This window comes from Sus scrofa, chromosome 14 (genome assembly GCF_054392235.1).
Source record: "Sus scrofa isolate SSC_HxYL_T2T_F1_AM1 chromosome 14, Sscrofa_HxYL_maternal_Yorkshire_Landrace_v2.0, whole genome shotgun sequence".
Taxonomy (NCBI): Eukaryota; Metazoa; Chordata; class Mammalia; order Artiodactyla; family Suidae; genus Sus; species Sus scrofa.
In genome coordinates, this window is record NC_139396.1 from 153,837,983 (window position 1) to 153,857,912 (window position 19,930).

Consider the following 19,930-nt stretch of genomic DNA (forward strand, 5'->3'; position numbering starts at 1 on the left):
AGGTTCTGAGAGCTGAAGTCCAGGAGAAATAGGCTGTGTTCGTCTCCCCTTCCTGATGGGGAGGCCGGCTGGCCGAGAGGATGTAACCTTTAGAGTCTCAGATGCACATTTTGTTAACAGGCAAAACACCATTTCCCTCTTCAGATTCTTGGTGGCATGGAAATGAGTCAAATCCCTTTAAACGTCTGTTCAGGTGGTCTCTTGGAAACTTTGAAGCAATTTCTACTGTCCATACATCAGGAGGAAGCCAGCCTCCAAGAAGCGCCCTGTTTCAGATCTTGGGCACTTCCTCCTTTTCAGTACCTCCTGTCCTTAGAAAAGTTGCCCCCCATCCCCCGGGCAAAGCCTCCCCCGCTCCCCCACCCCCCCAGGCTTCATTCGCTCCCCTGGGAGCATCTGGAGCCCAGAAAGGGACACACACCTCCCTCCTGGGGTTCCAGGAAGCAACTCAGCCAGGGCTTGAGCCAGCCTCTTCTGATTTCCCACTGGGTCCACCTGACCCAGGTCCTGCTCCCGGCCAAGCCCTCTGGCCAGTCACCCTTTATGCAGCCAACGAGACCTCCCCCAGCTCAGCCTTCCTTCTGTGCAGGGACACCACACTACACTGAGTCAGCCCCTCCGAGCACAGGAAACCATTTGGTAAGACACGAGTGTTAAAAAAATAAGCTGCGTGACATTTATTTTGTCTTGTTAACATTAATATCTGTAGAAACATTTTTATTGTCAGTATAAAAATTAACAGGTTTTATTAAATACGTTCTCCCATTTCGTAACACGTAAAATCAGTGTGATCTGCATTCATGTTGCATGGCTAGAGCAGAGGGAGTAGGTGTTTCGGAAGCAAAACACTCTTTCATATGGAACGAACGACGTGGCAGTGTTTTGTGTGACGTTGGCACTGGGCGGGATCTTTGGGGGAGGTCCTGCAGGAAGGAGGCGGAAGCAATCCCTTAAAAAGATGGAAGGATGCTTAAAACCATCAGCACGACAACTCGGTGTTTCAAATTTCTACGATGGGACGTGAAGATTTGAAAAGGCTTCCTCTGTCGCCAATGAATCTGGAAGCTATTAGGAAGATTCGCTGAAGAAATACAGGCTAATCTGATTAACGTGCAAGTCGGAGGCAGAAGGCCAGCTGCCGAAAAGCAGTACACTGGGCTAGCATCTCCACGGAGGTCCCTGCTCGAGGAATGGATTAAGGCATCTTTTTAAGAGACTGCTGGTACCATTTATCTTGAGAAGTCCAGTTAAATCGCTACGGGCCCAAGGACAGCGCTGCACACCAAAACAAAACACCTCATTGGTGGGTTCTTTCACTACGAGCCTTTAGGTGTGTCAAGAACAATCCTCTGACAGCAGAGTTGAAACACGAGTAAACCAAAACTTCATTTTCCCCAAATTAGTCATATTCTGTAAATATTTCTCTTTTCAAAGGATCTGATAACTAGTTAAGTCTAAGCAATAGATTAACTAGTCCGATGTGCTGCCTGCATAGAAATGCCATTTAAATTACCAAAAAAAAACCTATAAACGATTAATTGTTTTGTATATTACCAATTCATTAATAAATTAATGTTATACCATTTTCCCTGAAAGCAAAAGTATTTTTCCACCTCTGCTCGGTGAAAATTAAGAAATTCTGTGTAAGAACAGCATTTAGCAAATAGCTATTAAAAAAAAAAAAAAAGACCAATTTTCTAGGTGCATTGGGACATCCATTTAAAATCAATACAAAAAATAATTCCTTGTAAATATATAATATATATTTATACATAATTTGAATATATTTACATACATCCAGCACCTATATACTGCAATTGTGCTCTGTAAGTGTGTGCTGACATATATTTTCTCCAATTATTACAAAATTCACAAGGAAGGCCGAACCTATGTCGGCCTTGAGTCCGGCTGGTCCACAGCCAGCACAGTGGGTCACGGGCACGGCACGGAGGGGCCCGTGGCCGTCCACTGCCCCAGAAACATTCTTCTTCCCCTGGTGAAGATGACAAGTTGCCAACAGGTTAAATTCTTTACACGTGTGCCGATCACGTTTCCAATTATTTACTCCTCTGATCCATATATACAGGCTGCGGGAGGCATGGCCTCCCCTGCTCAGTACACCTAGGCTCCCGGCGCGGCCCTGTCTGGGGACAGGGGGACAAGCCCGTTCATGTGTTAACACTGCCGTTTCTCTGTGGGTACGGAGGAAGGCAGGGTTCATAAGGCATGGGGTCCGGAGAGAAAACAGAATCATCTCCCGAAGAGCAAGAACTCCTGGTGTCAGGGTAACTAGGTGAATACTGTTCGAGAGGCTGACTGAGGTCCAAGTAGTCCTGAAAGAAGGGAGAGAAGACTTTTATTTCATCTCGGATCAGGATAACAGGGCGAATACGGTTCGAGAGGCTGACTGAGGTCCAAGTAGTCCTGAAAGAAGGGAAGAGAAGACTTTTATTTCCCACGCACAGAAATACAACGGGCACAAATAAAACGGGCATCAAGGTAGACGCGGGGGCTGGAAGCGGGCGGGGCACCCCCAGCAGGTGGAGCGCCTGCCCCGTCCTGGCTCCACGCAGGCTCCTTCAGAGCCCAGCCCCACTTCCTCTCGGCCACCGGGGATGCCTCCTCTACAACCCACCCTCCCGGAGAACCGAGGGGCAAGGAGGGAACGCGGCCACCAGGCGGAGCGACCGCCTCGTCGGGCACAGACCCAAGGCCCCGCTGGCTGGCGCTGCCCAACAAATCTGAACGGAAAAAACCTAAGATGCGGTGGGTGCCCAGGACCCCTTTCCGCAGCCGAGACCATGAATATTTATTTTACGAATTACGTTTTACTATGGTAGCTTCTGGGACAATTTAAGGGGGAATATGTCTTCATTCGGCGGGTAATTTCACAGATGTAATGCATTACTCTCAGAAGCTCTCCGAGTTGAAAATGTAAACAGGTTCAAAAAAGGCTTGGATAGACCCGTGTATGTATAATCATGGACTCGTTCAAGAGAAGTTTAGGAAAATCCAGGTTATGTTTCAAAATTGCCAGGGTTTGAAATTCAAAAAGGGCCCTTTTGCACCCTGAAACATCCTTTGGTGTTGCTGTTGGAGCGTCTACCTAGTGGTTCCAGGATAACATTTCTTCTGACTTATGACAGGGTAAGAGTCCCTGCCCGCTCCTGGTTTTAAACTATTTTTTTTGCTTTTCAGAGCCGCAGGTGCAGCGTATGGAAGTTCCCAAGCCAGAGGCTGAATTGGAACTATAGCTGCCGGCCTACACCATAGCCACAGCAATGCGGGATCCAAGCTGAATCAGAGACCTACACCACAACTCACAGCAATGCCGAATCCTTAACCCATGGGGCGAGGCCAAGGATCGAACCCATATCCTCACAGATGATACTAGTCAGATTTGTAACCTGCTGAACCACAATGGGAACACCTGGTTTTTACCCATTTGAAATGGTTGGGGAATGAAAAAAATCAAAGGAAGAACACCATCTCCTGGCATTAAAATCAGATGACACAAAACTCATATAAGACTGAAATGTGACCACAGACCCCTCCATTTACACATTGTCTGTGGCTGCTTTCCTGCAGCGGCAGTTGAGTTGCTGCTACAGAGCCCCACCAAGAGGTCCCTAAAGATGCCAATATTGACGGTCTGGCCCTTGACAGAAAAGGTTTGCAGGTCCCTGCTCTGAAACTACAGAGAGATTTCTAAACTGGGGAACTTCTAGGTCTTACTGCCTCAACTGGGCTAGCAGGTTGGGGTGCTTCTGCTCACACTCCAGACGCCACAAGTACATTATCTATGATGTGCGGTTTTGCTGGGGAGGGGGAGGGGGAGGGGAGGGGTGGAAAAAGTGCAGCCCAGAGCACAGCCAGCCTCAGTGATATCAGAAGAGAGCCCACAGAATGTTGGCGACCATACACTTTAAAAAGACCAAGGCAAAAAAACCTCACCAAACCACCACTATCATTCATCAGCAGGTTTGGCAAGAAAAAGGGTCCCCATCCCAGAATGGGGTGTCACTTCCAACAACATCAGCATGAACCGCACCACTGGAAACAAACACGCCCACCACATCAAAAGGGAACGTTTTTGCTTACAATGATAAAAATGAAATTTTGTCCTAAATGGAACCATTTTTCTCGAGCATATGGTAATGATTTTCAGGAGGAAAGAAACTTCGATTTTTATATCCGTTAGACAATGCGGCCTTCTGCTCTTTTCATTGTAGGATGCTAGATGTGAACTGCAGTGTGAACGGGCCCATCTGAGATGTAAATATATAAATAAATAGCATAAGCACCGACTGGGGGTCATTAACAGGAACTTTGGTGCTTTCCTCATTTCTAACTGAAGCCATACATGCTCAGATCTGATCAGGAAAAAAAAAAAAAAAAAGAAAAAAAAAAACTAGGGATATCAGTGGATTCTGAGTCTAGGGTTAAAGGAACTTATACTAGAAACAACAATTTTGGCAGGAGAAGAAAGTTTTTTTTTCCCCTTGAACTGCTCCTTTCAACTTCTGAAGGTCAGCTGTATTCATTTAAATGCAATCTCTCCCTTTATCAGCCGGTCCGACACACAGATAATGGATTGCTGGCTTAAGGCTTCGAATCACAACATTTGATTATTGTTTTTTTAAAAATCTAAAATTATGAAATATATTATTTTAAAATAAATGAAATATACCTTTTCCTTCTAAAATATTTAGACAAGTTGAACCTTTTTTGCTGTTAAGACAATTGTGGGGTTTTTTTTTTTTCCCCCGGTTTTGGAGGAATACTATTCTGTATACCTCGTTAAATATTCCGAATTCATTCACTAACAGCTTCTCTCTATTGTGGGTTTGTTTGCTTTGTTTTTCTGCTCAGATCACCTCCTTTCCACAACCTCAGCCTCAGCAATCACTTTCTCTACATGTTGAACCAGCCACGCTGACGTGGCTGAGTTCAAAGAGTAAGTGACAGAAAAGGGTTTGGGGGCGGTCGGTATAGGTTATAAATATTTTATAGAAAATATTTTTTTTATGGCTGCACCACAGCATATGGAAGTTCCTGGCAGGGCCAAATCCTTTAACCCACTGCACCAGGCCAGGGATTGAACCCACACCTTGTAGCGACCTGAGCCGCTGCAGCCAGATTCTTAACCCACTGCACCATGGCAGGAACTCCGAAAATAAGTATTTTAACAAAGGTACACGTTTTCTCTTAAAAATGCTACAGAAGTTACTTATTAAAGGAAACTGTGTATATGTTTCCAGACATGGGGGTGGGGACAGGCCAGGCAGGGTCAAGCAGAGTCGCGTGGGTCTGTGTCACGAGTTATAGAGAAGCCGAAATAGCACAACCTCAGTGCATCCCATCCAGCTCCCTGGTAACGGACAGTCAGCAGCCCTCACAGTAACAACCAGGACACAGGATCCAACCAGCACAAAAGCCCAGCTCCTTCCCACCCAAAGGCTCCAGGCGGACATTGCTCTCCCCGCCCCACCCTCCCCACCCCCACACACCCCAGACCCAGCACCCATAAGCACAGTGAGGGGCAGCCTCAGGTGGGGTGGGTGGGGTGCTCCACCTCTGGTTCTGTGAGTCGGAACTCTCCAGAGGCAGTTCTGAGCAAAGTCAGGATTGCAGAGCAACGCAGTTTCACCCCGTGCAAAAAATGATCAACCACAGCCCAGACGCCAACGGGGGAGGCTGCCCTGAAAAAGCTGCACTGGCCTCCCAGGCGTGGACCCTGGGCTTCCAGAAGGACGTTCTTACCTCATTGGTCGTGAGTGTGAGAATTCGATCCAAGTCTTCTACCAACTGCTTGAAGGTGGGTCTCTGTGAGGGCACCGCATGCCAACAGTCTCTCATCATCATATACCTGGAAGAGATGGATGTCGTGCTGAGTTAATGTCCCAAGGGCCAGGCGCGCGGCCACCAGGCGATTTTCAGAAGCAATCTGGAGAGATGTCCTAAATGAGGAAAACGTATCAGGACGTCCCCCCTGGCAACTACAGTGGCAAGTGGTGATTCATTTTTGCCCAAAGATGCACTGCTTGGATTTTCTAAATGGCACTATGATTTATAAAAACACCAGTTTATCCAAAACATTTGAGGCCATCAGAAAAGACACCTGTACGTGTTTTCAAGGCTGATTCTGGTATCCCTATGGCAGTGATCATTCAGGGGTCACATTTCCACAGCCCTTTTGGACACTGTAGGGAGACCCACATAGGGGCAGGCGGGAATCCAGCCTTTCCTCCCAACACGCCCCCTGCCTGGACCAAAGCAGCTCTACCACAGTCTTCCTGACACTCTGGACAAAGGTTCCTCAGTTGAAAAAAAAAAAAAAGAAGTCTGAAAACCACAACTTTACGGCAAGGTTCTTATGAATTAATCTGCCCCCGCTGGGCTGCACCCTAACTTCCTGATTAACTCTTGGATAGGTCTCGGTTCCCAGGCCTTATCTTGATTATGGGTTTCGACAGACCCTCTCGAGTAGAAAGAGCACGAGGAATGACAAGGAGCACAATAAATGTTTTTATATAATATACTATAAAATGTGGCCATTCATCAGACGTCCATGGTACCAAAAAGCACTCACGGGATTACTGATATAAGATCCCCATGAAAGAGTCCAAGGTCTCTGGGACAATCCCTCGTCTCAGTTGATTCTGGGGGTTGGGAGGAGAGATTTCCTTTCAAAGCAGTGATTTTACTGCACGAGACGCATGACAACAAGATAATGTAATTCCACGGAAAGCAAGGAGTAGGTTTTGCTAGAAACTGGCTCATGGCTTTCCAGTCGGATGGGGCACTCGAAGGATGGCCCCTGGACAAAGATTTAATTCTCTGCACTAAAACATGGGTAACGTACACGCTGAGGAACGTGGTCAATGTTTATCGATCAGAGCACATTTTTTTCTTTTTTTTAGGGCTGCACCCATGGCATATGGAGCTCCCCAGGCTAGAGTTCGAATCGGAGCTGCAACTGTCAGCCTATGCCACAGCCACGGCCCCTAGGAATCCGACCTGCGTCTGTGACCTACACCACAGCTTGTGGCAACACTGGATGTTTAGCCCATTGAGCGAGGCCAGGGATCAAACCTGCTTCCTTATGAATACTAGTCAGGTTCTTAACCCACTGAGCCACAACAGGAACTCCTATTATAGCAATTTTTTAAACATTTTTTTTAACATTCATGTATAGTTCATTTACAGTGTTGTGCCAATTTCTGCAATACAGCAAAGTGATTGATCCAGTCACATACATATATTCCTTTCTTATATTATTTCCCATTAGGAGAATGGATATAGTTCCCTGCGCTGTACAGTAGGACCTCATTGCTTATCCATTCTTTTTTTTTTTTTTCCTTTGTCTTTTTTGCCTTTTCTAGAGATGCTTCCCCACAGCACATGGAGGTTCCCAGGCTAGGGGTCTAATCAGAGCTGTAGCCTCCGGCCTATACCAGAGCCACAGCAATGCAGGATCCGAGCTGCATCTGCAAACTATACCACAGCTCGCGGCAATGCTGGATCCCTAACCCACCGAGCAAGGCCAGGGATCGAACCCGCAACCTCATGGTTCCTAGTCGGATTCATTTCTGCTGCGCCACGATGGGAACTCCACTTATCCATTTTAAATGTTACGGCCTGCATCTACCAATTCCAAACTCCCCATCCACCCCACCCCTTCCCCCTGCCCCCCTTGGCAACCACAAGTCTGTTCTCTGTGTCTGTGGGTCTGTTTGTTTTCTGTGGTCACAAAGAAGCTGCAAGAAGCACCCATTCCCCATGTGCTGGGGCAGGGGCGGGCACCACCCCTGAGGAAGGGCACGACCCCATGGCTTTCGAGCTTGTGGATGAGAAAAGGCCCGGTGGACCTTGCTCTGACAACAGCAAGGGGCAGCACAGTGGCCTGGGAGGACCACTGGGCTCGCGGAGCCAAGTCAGGAGCCGTCAGCCAGGCAGCCACAGCCCGTGCTTTCAAGCTCCCTCCATACACCGCACAAGGATGCTCTCTCTTTCGGACAGTCAGGGCCGTCAGTGGAGCTAGCTAGCTCAGTTCTGGGGCTGAGCCCAGAAAGCCAGCGCCATTCTTCTTTTAGGACATGCTTAGAAAACCAAACCAGCCAGGAGAAGAGTTACTGGTGTGGCGTGTCCCCTGGGGCGTCGAGAGAGGTGATGGCTCTTACAGTTCGTTGGTGCAGTTTGCTGGCTTATCCATCCTGTGTCCTTCTTTGAGCAGCTTAAAAAGTTCCTCCACGGGAATCCCTGGGTAGGGCGAGCCCCCTAACGTGAAGATCTCCCACATTAACACCCCGAAGGACCAGCTGCAACGGAGGGAGAAGACAGTATTACTAAGCCATCTGAACACAGAAACCTTACACGCCCAGTTAAGAAAATAAACGCCCGCTGGCATCTTGCATTCAAAGACAAATGACCGGGGGCCCTCCTGCAGTTCATGCAGCAGGCTTCTTCCTGCCCCCCAAAGAGCATCCCCAAATGATGTTGCTGAAGGATGTTCCAATGGAATTTTCCATCAACAGGTAACTGATGGTAAAAACCATCCCTGTTCTTTTTTTGCTGGGGCGGGGGTGGGGGCCGAGGGCCATTGCTAGAGATTTTTTTTCCCTCCTTCCATCACTCTCAGCTAAAACTCTTTGTCTTTGTTGTTGTTGTTGTTGTCTTTTTGCCATTTCTTGGGTCGATCCTTCAGCATATGGAGGCTCCCAAGCTAAAGGTCGAATTGGAGCCGTAGCCGCCAGCCTACGCCAGAGCCACAGCAACGCCAAATCCGAGCCGCGTGTGCCACCTACACCACAGCGCATGGCAACACCAGATCCTTAACCCACTGAGCAAGGCCAGGGACCGAACCCGCAACCTCACGGTTCCTAGTCAGATTCGTTAACCACTGTGCCACGACGGGAACTCCTAAAACTCTTTGTCTTAATGCAGCGTGAGCAGCATGAATTTCAACTGCAAAGCTCTTTATGCTCCTGTCCAGTTCTTCCCTCAGCCTCTGTACCTGACCCCAGGGCGGTACGGGGTATGGGCAGTGAACAGAATGAGGCCAGTGTACTGATCCTGCGAGGTAACAGCTGCCCAAGGTGGCCAGTGGTTCATCTGATGGCACAAATGTTCTCAACTTACTCAAGTCATAAAGGAAGTTAGCGCCGAGCTGGGATTAGGACGTGGCATCCTGTGCCCGGGATGACTGTCAAACAACAGAAGCGGAAAACACCCCACAGGGCACAGTTTACACCAGACCTCGCAGAGGCCCAGAGCTGGATTCTGAGCCTTGTTCAAGAGACAGCTCCCGGGCTGATCAAGCTGAGAATCCCGCATTTGCCTGGGTCACTGGAAACACGCCCTCCATGATTCTATTAGGGTGAGTTTCAGATGTGAAACTGCCTTCAGTTTTGTGTGGAGCTAGAGCAGCAGCACAATCCAGGCCATCTGCTCACTGCAAAACTGGGAGGCACACGGCTTCCCCTTCTCGGATCACTGAAGACCCCCAGCTGCTATACACAGCCTGGGATCAAGGCCTGCCCCAGAGACCCTCCCACCCACACAAATCAGAGTAGCTCAAATGTGTGTGTGTTTTGTTTTGTTTTGCCTCACCTGCAGCATGTGGAGGTTCCTGGGCCAGGGATCGAACCTGTGCCACAGCAGTGACCTGAGCCACTGCAGTGACAATGCTGGATTCTTAACTCACTGAGCCACAAGGGAACTCCTCGAGTGATTTTTTTTTTTTAATTTTGGAATAATTACAGATACACAGGAACTTGCAAAAACAGAACAGTGAGACCACCTGTACCTTTCACCCAGTTCCTCACAACGGGAACATCTTTCAACCCCATTTCCAAAGCTAAAATTCTGAAACACCAGCTGGAGCCTGGCCTTGGTAGTGTTTTTACGTGTCTCATCCTAGAAATACTGTATGGTTTTCCCTCCATTTCTATAACATTATCAAGGATGCTAAGATTAGAATTTTCTTAAAGGAAAAACAGGGAGCAGACCCTGTCGAGGTCATCTGAGTGGACCTTTCAGCCTGAAAGGACAGACACAGGAAGGGGAAACACAACAAACCACTTTCAAGTGCGAGACATTTAAGGGCACGGAGGACATGCCAACAGCCTGGCAAATTAGACAGCAGCTTTGTGCTTGCACGTCCATGAATAAGCTCAAGGCGGGGGACTTCCGCTCTGGCAGGAGCAGGTTAGCGGTTCTACCTCGTGTGCGCTTTGAAGCTGGGCAGATTAGTAACAGAGCATTGGTTACCAGCCTACCATAAAATCTGCCCCTCCTTCGAAGGCCGGCTCCTGCACCATCTATGCGTGCGGGACATGCAGCAGGCCCCAAAGAATGAAGATGGGCCAAGATGTATGAGATTTTTGCAACCCAACCCAGGGGAGAAAACAGAGACAGGCATTGCTTACACATCACTCTGGTGGGTGTACACGCGATCAAAAAGGGCCTCTGGAGCCATCCACTTGACCGGAAGCCGGCCCTGCAGGTGTGGGAGAAATGTAAAAACCGATATATTAAAACCAGTTTACTTTAGCAGGTTCAACTGGGCTGTGCCCTGTGTATTTTAAGAGCTGGCACTCTAATGGTGTTTGCTGGACAGTCATTAGCACAGAAACAAGCTACAGCTGGGACTACACAGGGCGTGGGGGATGCCCAGATCTGGGCACAGTAATAAGATGCTCATGGGGCGTGGGGGAATGCCCAGATCTGGGCACAGTAATAAGATGCACGCGGGGCGTGGGGGAATGCCCAGATCTGGGCACAGTAATAAGATGCACACGGGGCGTGGGGGATGCCCAGATCTGGGCACATTAATAAGATGCACACGGGGCGTGGGGGATGCCCAGATCTGGGCACAGTAATAAGATGCGCATGGGGCGTGGGGGATGCCCAGATCTGGGCACATTAATAAGATGCCATTTCCTTGGCTTCTCATTGTCATCTGTCTCCCTAGCACACAGACACACCCTGACCAACATCTAGGTGAAATTAATCCAGAAACTCCCAAGCTCCAATCTTTGCTAGGAAAATTCTGGACAGGGAAGGAGCTTTTTGATGCCCCCAGGCACTGTGGATTATTCTGTCTACAATAAGACTGCTTCCCATTTACTAGAAGTATCTTAACAGCAGCCTAAATTCGCTTACTGAGAAGGCTGTAAAGAGAAAGGCAAAAGCTCGGAGCACCATATTCCATCTGGAACATTCCATGCCACCTCTTAATCCCATCCCGCCCTACCACTGCCACAGACTTACATTGGTGGTCTTTTTGTAATAGTCTATATTGTTGATATCTCTGGCCAGTCCGAAGTCGGCTATTTTCATCACATTGTTTTCTGTTACCAAAACATTTCTGGCGGCTAAATCTCGATGGATACACTGAAATCGAGAAAGAACTCCTTTCAAAATGCTTCAGGGATAAAAAGAAACATACGTCTTATAACCCAGAGAGTAAATACAGCTTCGGCTTGGTTATTTCTCTTCTAATTCAAAGCCAAAAACCAAAGGCCCCAGTCATGTCAAAGAGCAAAGGTGGATAAGAATCCACATTCTCTTTCATCTGCAGTTGACTGGCTGTCCTTTGCACAGATCTGTGTTAGAAATCTTTGATCTCCACGCTGGCTCTCCTGCCCTTTACAGCCAAAGGTTTGGAAGAGCTGGCTAAACGCCAGTTATCACATCATCCTCCCCTCCTGGTCACTTTCCAAACGTTCTAACCTGTTTCCATCCCTGTTCCTCCTCAAGTTTATGAAGAACCCCTTGGCAGGCCCAAAGGACCCTCTCTAACGTCTGTTTTTCTCTCTCTGTGGTTCCGGACGCTGTTGACTTCCTGCTCATTTTCGAAACTGTCCCCCCACTGAGTTCTTTCATCCCATCCCTTCCCTTGGCTCGCTCGCTCCCTCTCTCCCCCAGAGTCCTTGGCTAGCTCCTCTCTCCCTCTGTCCCTCAAAGTGGAGGACCTGTCCCATTAAAGTTTGTATATTTCCATATATCCCTATGGCCTCCATCCTTAGAAACATGCAGAAGATTTGGGAATTCTTATCTCCATCCTGACCTCTCGCCTGGGATCCAGATTCTCATTTTAACAGGCTCTGCGATGTTTTACATCGAGAGCCCTTTGGCACCTCACGTTCAAGGTCTCAACTGCCCTAATTCTTCTCTCTTCTTGGTCTTTCTCATGTAAACACCTGTGGTACATACACCAGAATTCTTTACATACTCCTCCCAGATTCTGTTGATTTCAACTCCCAAATGCCTCTCCAATTTGTCACCTGCTAACCCCTTGGTCCAGGGGCTCATCACTGTCTACCCCGCCCCCATCCCCACAGAGAGCCACACGATCTGCCCAATAAGGCTTCCTGCTTCCAAACTCAGACCTATTGCATCATCTGGGCTTCCCTCAAATTATCTTTCTAAGGGAACTGATCATGTTCTTTCCTGGCTTACATCATGGCCAGCACCTGCCTATCCACATCCTCTGTCCAGTTCTCACCCCACACCTGACCCCACAGAGGAGCCCAGCCAATGTCTGCCCCACACATGGGGGCTAGATGCTGAGGTGCTCACTACAGGGCGGCTGATTTAGTCCTGCTATTAACTCTGTGGTCTCAGAAAGCTCTAGGCATTCAAACTTCTATTTTTCCTTTCTCCAAAAGATATGTTTCTGCAAACTGTTAAAAGTGTTTTCAAAGTTGTACGTTAATAGACCAAGCTTCCATCATGCTAAGTGATCATTAGGGTCCTAAATCATCACCCCCGATTTGTGGGAATGATAAGGCATAAAGAAGTGAACCAATGTCCTTTGGAGTTCTGGCATTGTCACTGCAGGGACTCAGGTTTAATTCCTGGCCTGGGAACCCCTGTATGTCGCAGGCACGACCCAAAAGAAAAACAAACAAACAAACAAACCTATCAACACTTTCACACAGGTCCTTAGCAAAGGTTAACTAACTATTATATGACAGAGAGTCGTATCAGTCCATCTGACATGGGTGCAATGGGCTGATGGTAGAGGATACCATGAAATGGCCCAGTGAAAAAAAGGAGCACACCAAACCCTCTCTGAAGGATACATTAGGAAGAATTTCCAACGAGTCCTTGTTTTTATGCGCTTCTGCGGCCCACTGGACGGGCTAAGATCATTGAAGGGAAAGCAGGAGAGCCTCTCAGGCATGCCTGTGCCCGGCCAGGATGGAAGCAGGAAATATGATCGCTCCCAACAGCCGCCGGGGGATCCAGCTGCAGTCCGGACTTTGGAGGCCTTTTCCTATTGACCTTCCAAGCCCTGGGCCAAACTCTCCCAGGGCAGTGCTCCCTGCTGACACTCTATGCATTTGGCAGCCATGTGGCCAGAAGAATCCGACTCCCTGTGTACAGGGCTCCGACCACACATCAGGACGCAACTCGGAGTCACCACGACGGCGACCTCCACGTCCCCCGTGAGAGCCAGAACTCGGCACCAACCTCCCACATCCCAGGGTGCTAGGAAACACCAAAGCCCACCCTCTGGGCTAAACAAGAAAAGACTTGGCACCCATGCGCAAGAAAAAGAAAATAATCAAAATCAAGCCAAATTCCCATCATCTGCAGAAATGTGAGTTGTTCTCCAGTGCAAAGAGCTGGCCATCGCACACAAGCAGAGCTCTCGGACTGTTTGGAAGTCGATTTTTTAAATAAGTGAAGGTCAATGGCTCATTAAGGGAAGGAAGACTAACACCTTTCTGACCATGAAGCTGTGTTGGCTGCCTCCGCACAGCCGTCGGCATTAAATTCCCACGGTGACTTCAGAGCTAGGTATTATGACACCCATTTTACAGGTGGGGAAGCCAGGGCTTGCTAAAAACAAAAGCACCTGCACAAGGTGAACACCCTGGAGGTTTAACTGGCTTTGGGATTGTGTAAAAAAGAAAAATTAGTGTACTTGGAACTAAAAATAGCAAGGCTTTCCTAATTTGTAGAAGGCTCAGATACCACGTCACTGAACACATTACTGTGTGCATCGTGGTCACCCCCAGCGTCCCAGGTCAAGGACAGGACTGCACATGCATGTCTACACTTCCAGCACAGAGCCTGACCCCGTAAATGTCCAGTGAGCTGAATTCCTCATCACGCTCCACCAGCCAGGAGCCAGACGCCTCCCTCGGCAGTTGCTCTAACACGCTCATCACCGTCTCCGGGAGGGGATGGGTGCTGGGGGGCCAGGATCCGACCCTTCCCTTGCCTCTTCATTCTCCACCATCAGGAATACGCCCCCATATCTGGAAGCAGCTTCCACGTGGGGGACCATTCTCAGGACCTTCATCTCAAACCTGCTTCACACCTGTTCTAGGTCCTAACCTGCAGGTGGCCTTCAGCAAAGGACCTTGCGAACACGACTGCAAAGCCTTGGGAAGCAGGACTACCCCATCCGGGGCTAGTGAACAAGGCCTCCACCCAGGGCATCTCTGGGGTCCTCTTCTCAATCCTGAGAGGCAGGGCTTGCCTGAGAGCAGAGGGGCTGTCCTGTGGGATGTGTGGGCAGAGAGCCAAAAGGCCAGCTCTGGGACCAGCCACTTCACTCTCAGGGCTGACACTTCTCCATCTCAGAAATGAGGACGGTGACACACACCAGCACTCAAAGCTTTCCTGGCGCTAGCTAACGGCCCCAGACGCCTTCAGAAAATGGGGATTTAACCATAGATGTTTCTGAGTGGGTCTGAGGGGATGGATGAAACCGTATGTAAAAATGCAAAAACACTTGCCCTGGAGGACCTTCAGCTCCCAGAAAGTGGCCGGGATTCGTCATAAGGACCATTGCTACCGCCACGATACGCGCAATGAGGGTATGTGCAGCCTGCCATTCATTCTAAAATGTATCCATTTGCCCCATTTCACAAAGTGCATCTGAGTCTTAGTTACCGCTCCATCACACCAAGCGGCTCCACAGGGGGCAGGATCTGGTCGTCAGGGCCCGGGGGAGGCGGGGGGACCCCCTCTGCTCCAGAAGCCGGACTCTTCTCTCGCACCTTCTTTCTCCTCCTTCTGAGCAGGTGGACCTGCAGCTGACCGCTCGCCGTCCTGAGGCTCCTCCTGCAGCCCCTGTGAACCGCGTCCCGGGTCTGCGCCTTCCTCTCTGACCCTGTCTCCTCTGTCTTTCCCTGCGCTTTAGCCATGCTCTGGATTTGAGGGTTTTCTCCAGGTTTCATCTCCCACCTACACTCCCGCCGTGATGAACTCGTCCACTGCCATGCTTGAAACGAAACTACACTCCCTTTGCTGGCTCTGGTGTCCAGTCCAGCCCTCTGGTCGACACCTGACCTTGAAAGACCCTCATCGTCAAAGTGCACCTTGGATTTTCCACCAGAATCTACCCCAACCCCCTCCCCTTCCCCATCCTCCTCATCCTGCACCTCCACGCAGTTTCTCAAGCTGCAAATCCAGGAGTCAGCCTTCCTCCCTGCATCTTTCCCTCCCAGGTCTCTCCATCCATTAACCGCCCAATATACCAACACCAATCTGCTTCTCTCTCACTCTCTCTCCTTTTTTTTTTTTTTTTTTTTTTTTTGTGTGTGTGTGTGTTTCGTCCATGCCCACAGCAATGTGGTCGGTCACTCGGTGTAGTAACCAGAGCCACAGCAGTGACCACACCAGATCCTTAACCCACTGAGCCACCAGGGAACTCAACCAATGCATATCTCTATTGTCTATCAGAGCCAATAACCCCTGGCCCAAACCACCAGCACCTTCCACAGGACTCAGAGCTTCCAATGCACCAGGCAAGCAGCACAAGGGCCAATGTTATAGCACAAACCTGACCCAAATCAACCGCCCCTCGGTGGCGTCCCCAGAGCCAAGATAGAGCCTGCGGTGCAGAGTCCTTGCCTGGGACTGTTGGGCCTGGCTTGAGCAGGCCTGCCTCCCTAGATGGTCCACCCAGCTTGTCCCTCTGCTGCAGCACTCACCTGCCACCCTCCCTCCCCAGCCTCCTGAGGCTTCCTCCACGGCTTATGTGTATGTCCACGCTCACTGTTGATTTCACCTGCTGTCTCCGCAGCTCCTGCTCCAAGAGGCCAAGGACTCTGCCCCTTCTGGGCACCTCATTTGGAGCCTGACCTAGGCCACTAGGCATCTGAATCAGAAACACTCAGGAATATTCGCTGAAGGATTAATAAAATGACCAGGCCACAGAGTGACCAGGGCCAGAGGGTCAGGACAGGCAACCTGCAGACAGGCTGCCCTCCCAGGATTTTACTTAACAATAGTTCCAGGCTGCAGAAAAGGTGAAATAAAACAACGAATATCCATTTTGTCACATTCACTTCTTCGGCTTACTTACTCTTTCCGTCGAGACCCAGCCTCTTCGTTCTCACACAGACACACACACACCACGGCTGAACCATTTAAAAGTGAGCTGCAGATCTCACTAGCATATACCTCCCACCGTAACACAAGCCCTCTATCGCCACCCCAAATTCAACACTGACACGGGGACATTATCTCATCAACAGTCTACATTCGTGTTTCGATTATTCACAAATGTCCTTTATAAAAGCTGCCCCCCACACACACCTCCCACCCAGGAGTCACAGGTATATTGTCACATCTCCTAAGCCTCCTTTCATCTGGGACCGTCTTCCCAGCATTTGCTGTCTCTCGTGACACTGACATTTTGAAGCGATATCTTGTCAAATGTCCCACATTCTGGATCTCATGATTTCCTCGTGCCAAAACTTGTTGGTTGGCAAATTCCACTGTGCACACGCATGTGTACACAACGGCAGACCTCAACACGGTTCTGGTTTCCTAAAATCTGCATTGGGAGATTCTTCAGGAAAAAAAAATCCAAAAGGTCTTCAATTCTGGACTCTTGAAAATAAAATTTTTAAAAAAAATGCAAAAAGCAGAACATGTGGTAACTCTGGCCACGTCCCCATGCGGCCACAGTTGAGGCTGAGATGCAGCTACCCTTTCCCCAAATCCTTCCACGGCTTCCTCGTTCACTTGTGGCCATGAGCCAGCCAAAGCCACAGGGTGGCAGAGGGTCCACCCCTGCCAGAGGCTCTTATGTCTTTGGGTACCCGAGGAATTCCTGATGCTGCATTAAGCTCCACCACAAAGAGGAACTGACCCACCTCCGCCCGAGGAGGCAGTTCTGCACCTACCCCCACATCGCGGGCTAAGGAAGGGTGCCTTGCTTCGTCCAAAATGCCCCGGGGGACATCTGGGCACCTGTCTGACCACTTTCAGAATAGCCGAGATGTTTCGAGTTCCAGTGCATGTGGCATGCTCGGAATGCAGGCGATTCACCTCAGGGGACCTGCCCAACTTCTAACCGAAGAGGGTCACCCCGCTAAGGAGTCAAAATAAATCCAGAGAACAACTCAGCACAGGATGTCACTCAACTATCCCTTCGCTCCATCTTGATTCTTAGAATGTTAACCGCCGTCTCAAACGCGACACCAGAAATACAACACCTGAAGTACACGTTCAAAGATTCAATAACCACAAAACACATAAACCCCAAAAAGTCATCAGAATTAAAGGCAGTGCCCCCCACCCTCACCCCTGCAGCCCACCTGCTGTCCACCTGGAGAGCTGACTCCCAGGACGGTGCCACCTGGCCCTGCCTCCGCCAAGAGACAACTTTTCTGCTCATCTCTGCAGTGTCACTACAGGTTTACGAGGCTGCCCTGGCTTTCAAAGAGTTCATTAAACCCCAGGGTGAATAATGCAATAAATATTTTCCAGGTCGTACGAGACAGGCAAGGGCTGGATTGAGCCAACAAGCACGTCCAACTTGCTTGTTTTCCTCAAAGACGTTTTTGAGCTGGAATTCACCCAACCTCGGAGAGGGCAAGGACTCACTTTTTGGGAGGCCAAGTACTCCATGCCCCGGGCCAGCTGGTAGGTGCAGGACACCAAGTCCTTGAAGGTCATCTGCTCCTCGGGCACGCGGTTGACGTCGTACGAGTACTCCATCCCCGGAGGCCGCCGGGCGCGCAGGTACTCTCGGAGGTTGCCTTTCGAGGCGTACTCGACTATGACGTAGAGCGGCCCTGATGATGGAGAAGAGAAGCTGGAGAGACAGCGGACCCCAGATGTGCCGGCCTCGCCCCCGGGACAGCCCCGCGAGGACAACCCAGGGCTTGGTTATCATGATGATTTTTTTTTTTTTTTTTTTTTTGTCTTTTTGCCATTTCTTGGGCCGCTCCCGTGGCATATGGAGGTTCCCAGGCTAGGGGTCTAATCGGAGCTGTAGCTGCCAGCCTACGCCAGAGCCACAGCAACGCCAAATCCGAGCCGCGTCTGCGACCTACACCACAGCTCACGGCAACGCCGGATCGTTAACCCACTGAGCAAGGGCAGGGACCGAACCCGCAACCTCATGGTTCCTAGTCGGATTCGTTAACCACTGCACCACGACGGGAACTCCTATCATGATGATTTTAGACTTAAGCATACAGAAGAGCGCACACACACACACACACACACACAAATAAAACACCTGCATTCGAATCTCCCCCAAAGAGAGTCTCCGCAGCCTTTAAGAAAGAAGAGAGATGGAGTTCCCGCTGTGGCGCAACGGGATTGGAGGCATCTCCGGAGGGCTGGGACGCAGGTTCCTTCCCTGGCCTGGCCAAGGATCCCGTTGCTGCAGCTGTGGTGTAGGCTGCAACTGCAGCTCGGATCTGAGGCCTGGCTTGGGCACTCCATATGCAGCAGTGGGGCAGCCAATAAAAGGAAAAAACAAAGAAGAAAGGAAGGAAGGAAAGGAAAGAGAGATACCATGAGTGTCCCTTCCCTGGCATGCCCACTCTCTCTGCACCCTCTTGCAAAGTAATGGCTACCATAAACTTGCTCCTTCTGGTATAACTATTTTCCACAGACCTATGTATCAATAAACAATGTATTATTTTAATTGCCTCAACAAATAACAGAGATACAGCTCTGCAACATTTGCCCCTATATATTATCCTTTTGGAAGCCAGTCAGGCTGACAAAAATACATCTAAATCATTTAACAGTTACACAGGTTCTATCCAAGAAATGCATCCTACTGTATTCATCCATTTCCGTACAGGCTGCTTCCAGGTTTGGGCCCCTGCCAACAGTGTTCAATGAACACTGCTCTGCATGTCTCCATATACACATGTGCAAGAACTTCCCGCGGCATAGACTAGGGTGGGCTCACAGCCTGCAGGCCCAGCCCTGCCTGCTGCCTGTTTCTGCGTGTAAATGTTACTGGCACACAACGAGGCCTGTTCACATCCACGTTGTCTGTAGCCGCCTCCTCACTGCAGCTGCAGAGGTGGGTAGTTGCCACAAACACCCTAAGACCCACAAAGCCAAAAATATCTATAATCACCCTTTACGGAACAAACGTCCCATAGCCTGGTTTAGTCCACGCAGAGAAAGTGCCAAGGCCAAGACTGGCATTTTCAAGTTTGTTAATTATCATCACACTGATTCGCAAAGGGCCACACATCATCCATGACAGAAGCCAAGGGCCCCTCTCCCCTGAGGAAGATAATGCGGGCTTTCTATCAGTCTCCCTTCTTTCAGTCTCCTTGGGAGCTCAGCCACCCATGCCTACATGGTGGCTGGTTCAGACACGGCTTCCTTAACCCCCATTTGAAGGGAAGGACTTGTCAACCAAAATGTGGGATCTTTTTTATGCATTTATTTTGCCTTTTTTTTTTTTAGGACCACACCCTCAGCCCATGGAGGTTTGCAGGCTAGGGGTCGAATGGGAACTACTGCTGCCAGCCTATGCCACAGCCACAGCCACGCCAGATCTGAGCCATGTCTGTGACCTGCACCACGGTTCGGGGCAACACCAGATCTTTAACCCACTGATCGAGGCCAGGGATTGAACCCGCATCCTCATGATTACTAAGTCAGGTTTGCTACCACGTGAGCCACAACGGGAACT

At 49.6% G+C, this 19,930-nt stretch overlaps 1 protein-coding gene across 41 annotated transcripts in view; it reads right to left on the reverse strand.

Moving 5' to 3' along the window:
• Positions 1-653: 653 nt before the first annotated feature.
• The window catches only part of FGFR2 (fibroblast growth factor receptor 2), a 108,848-nt gene continuing 89,571 nt past the window's right edge, over positions 654-19,930 (reverse strand). For 29 of the 41 annotated variants that reach the window (XR_014825679.1, XR_014825677.1, XR_014825682.1 and 26 more), the window contains 6 exon segments: positions 17,863-18,053; positions 11,275-11,397; positions 10,431-10,501; positions 8,184-8,321; positions 5,764-5,869; positions 654-2,333 (listed from right to left, as the gene is read on the reverse strand). Coding sequence is in view for 35 of the 41 variants with exons in the window: in NM_001444600.1 (NP_001431529.1) it covers positions 2,169-2,333; positions 5,764-5,869; positions 8,184-8,321; positions 10,431-10,501; positions 11,275-11,397; positions 17,863-18,053 (794 nt within the window). In the remaining 6 variants the exon portion in view is untranslated. 41 annotated transcript variants of the gene reach the window in all.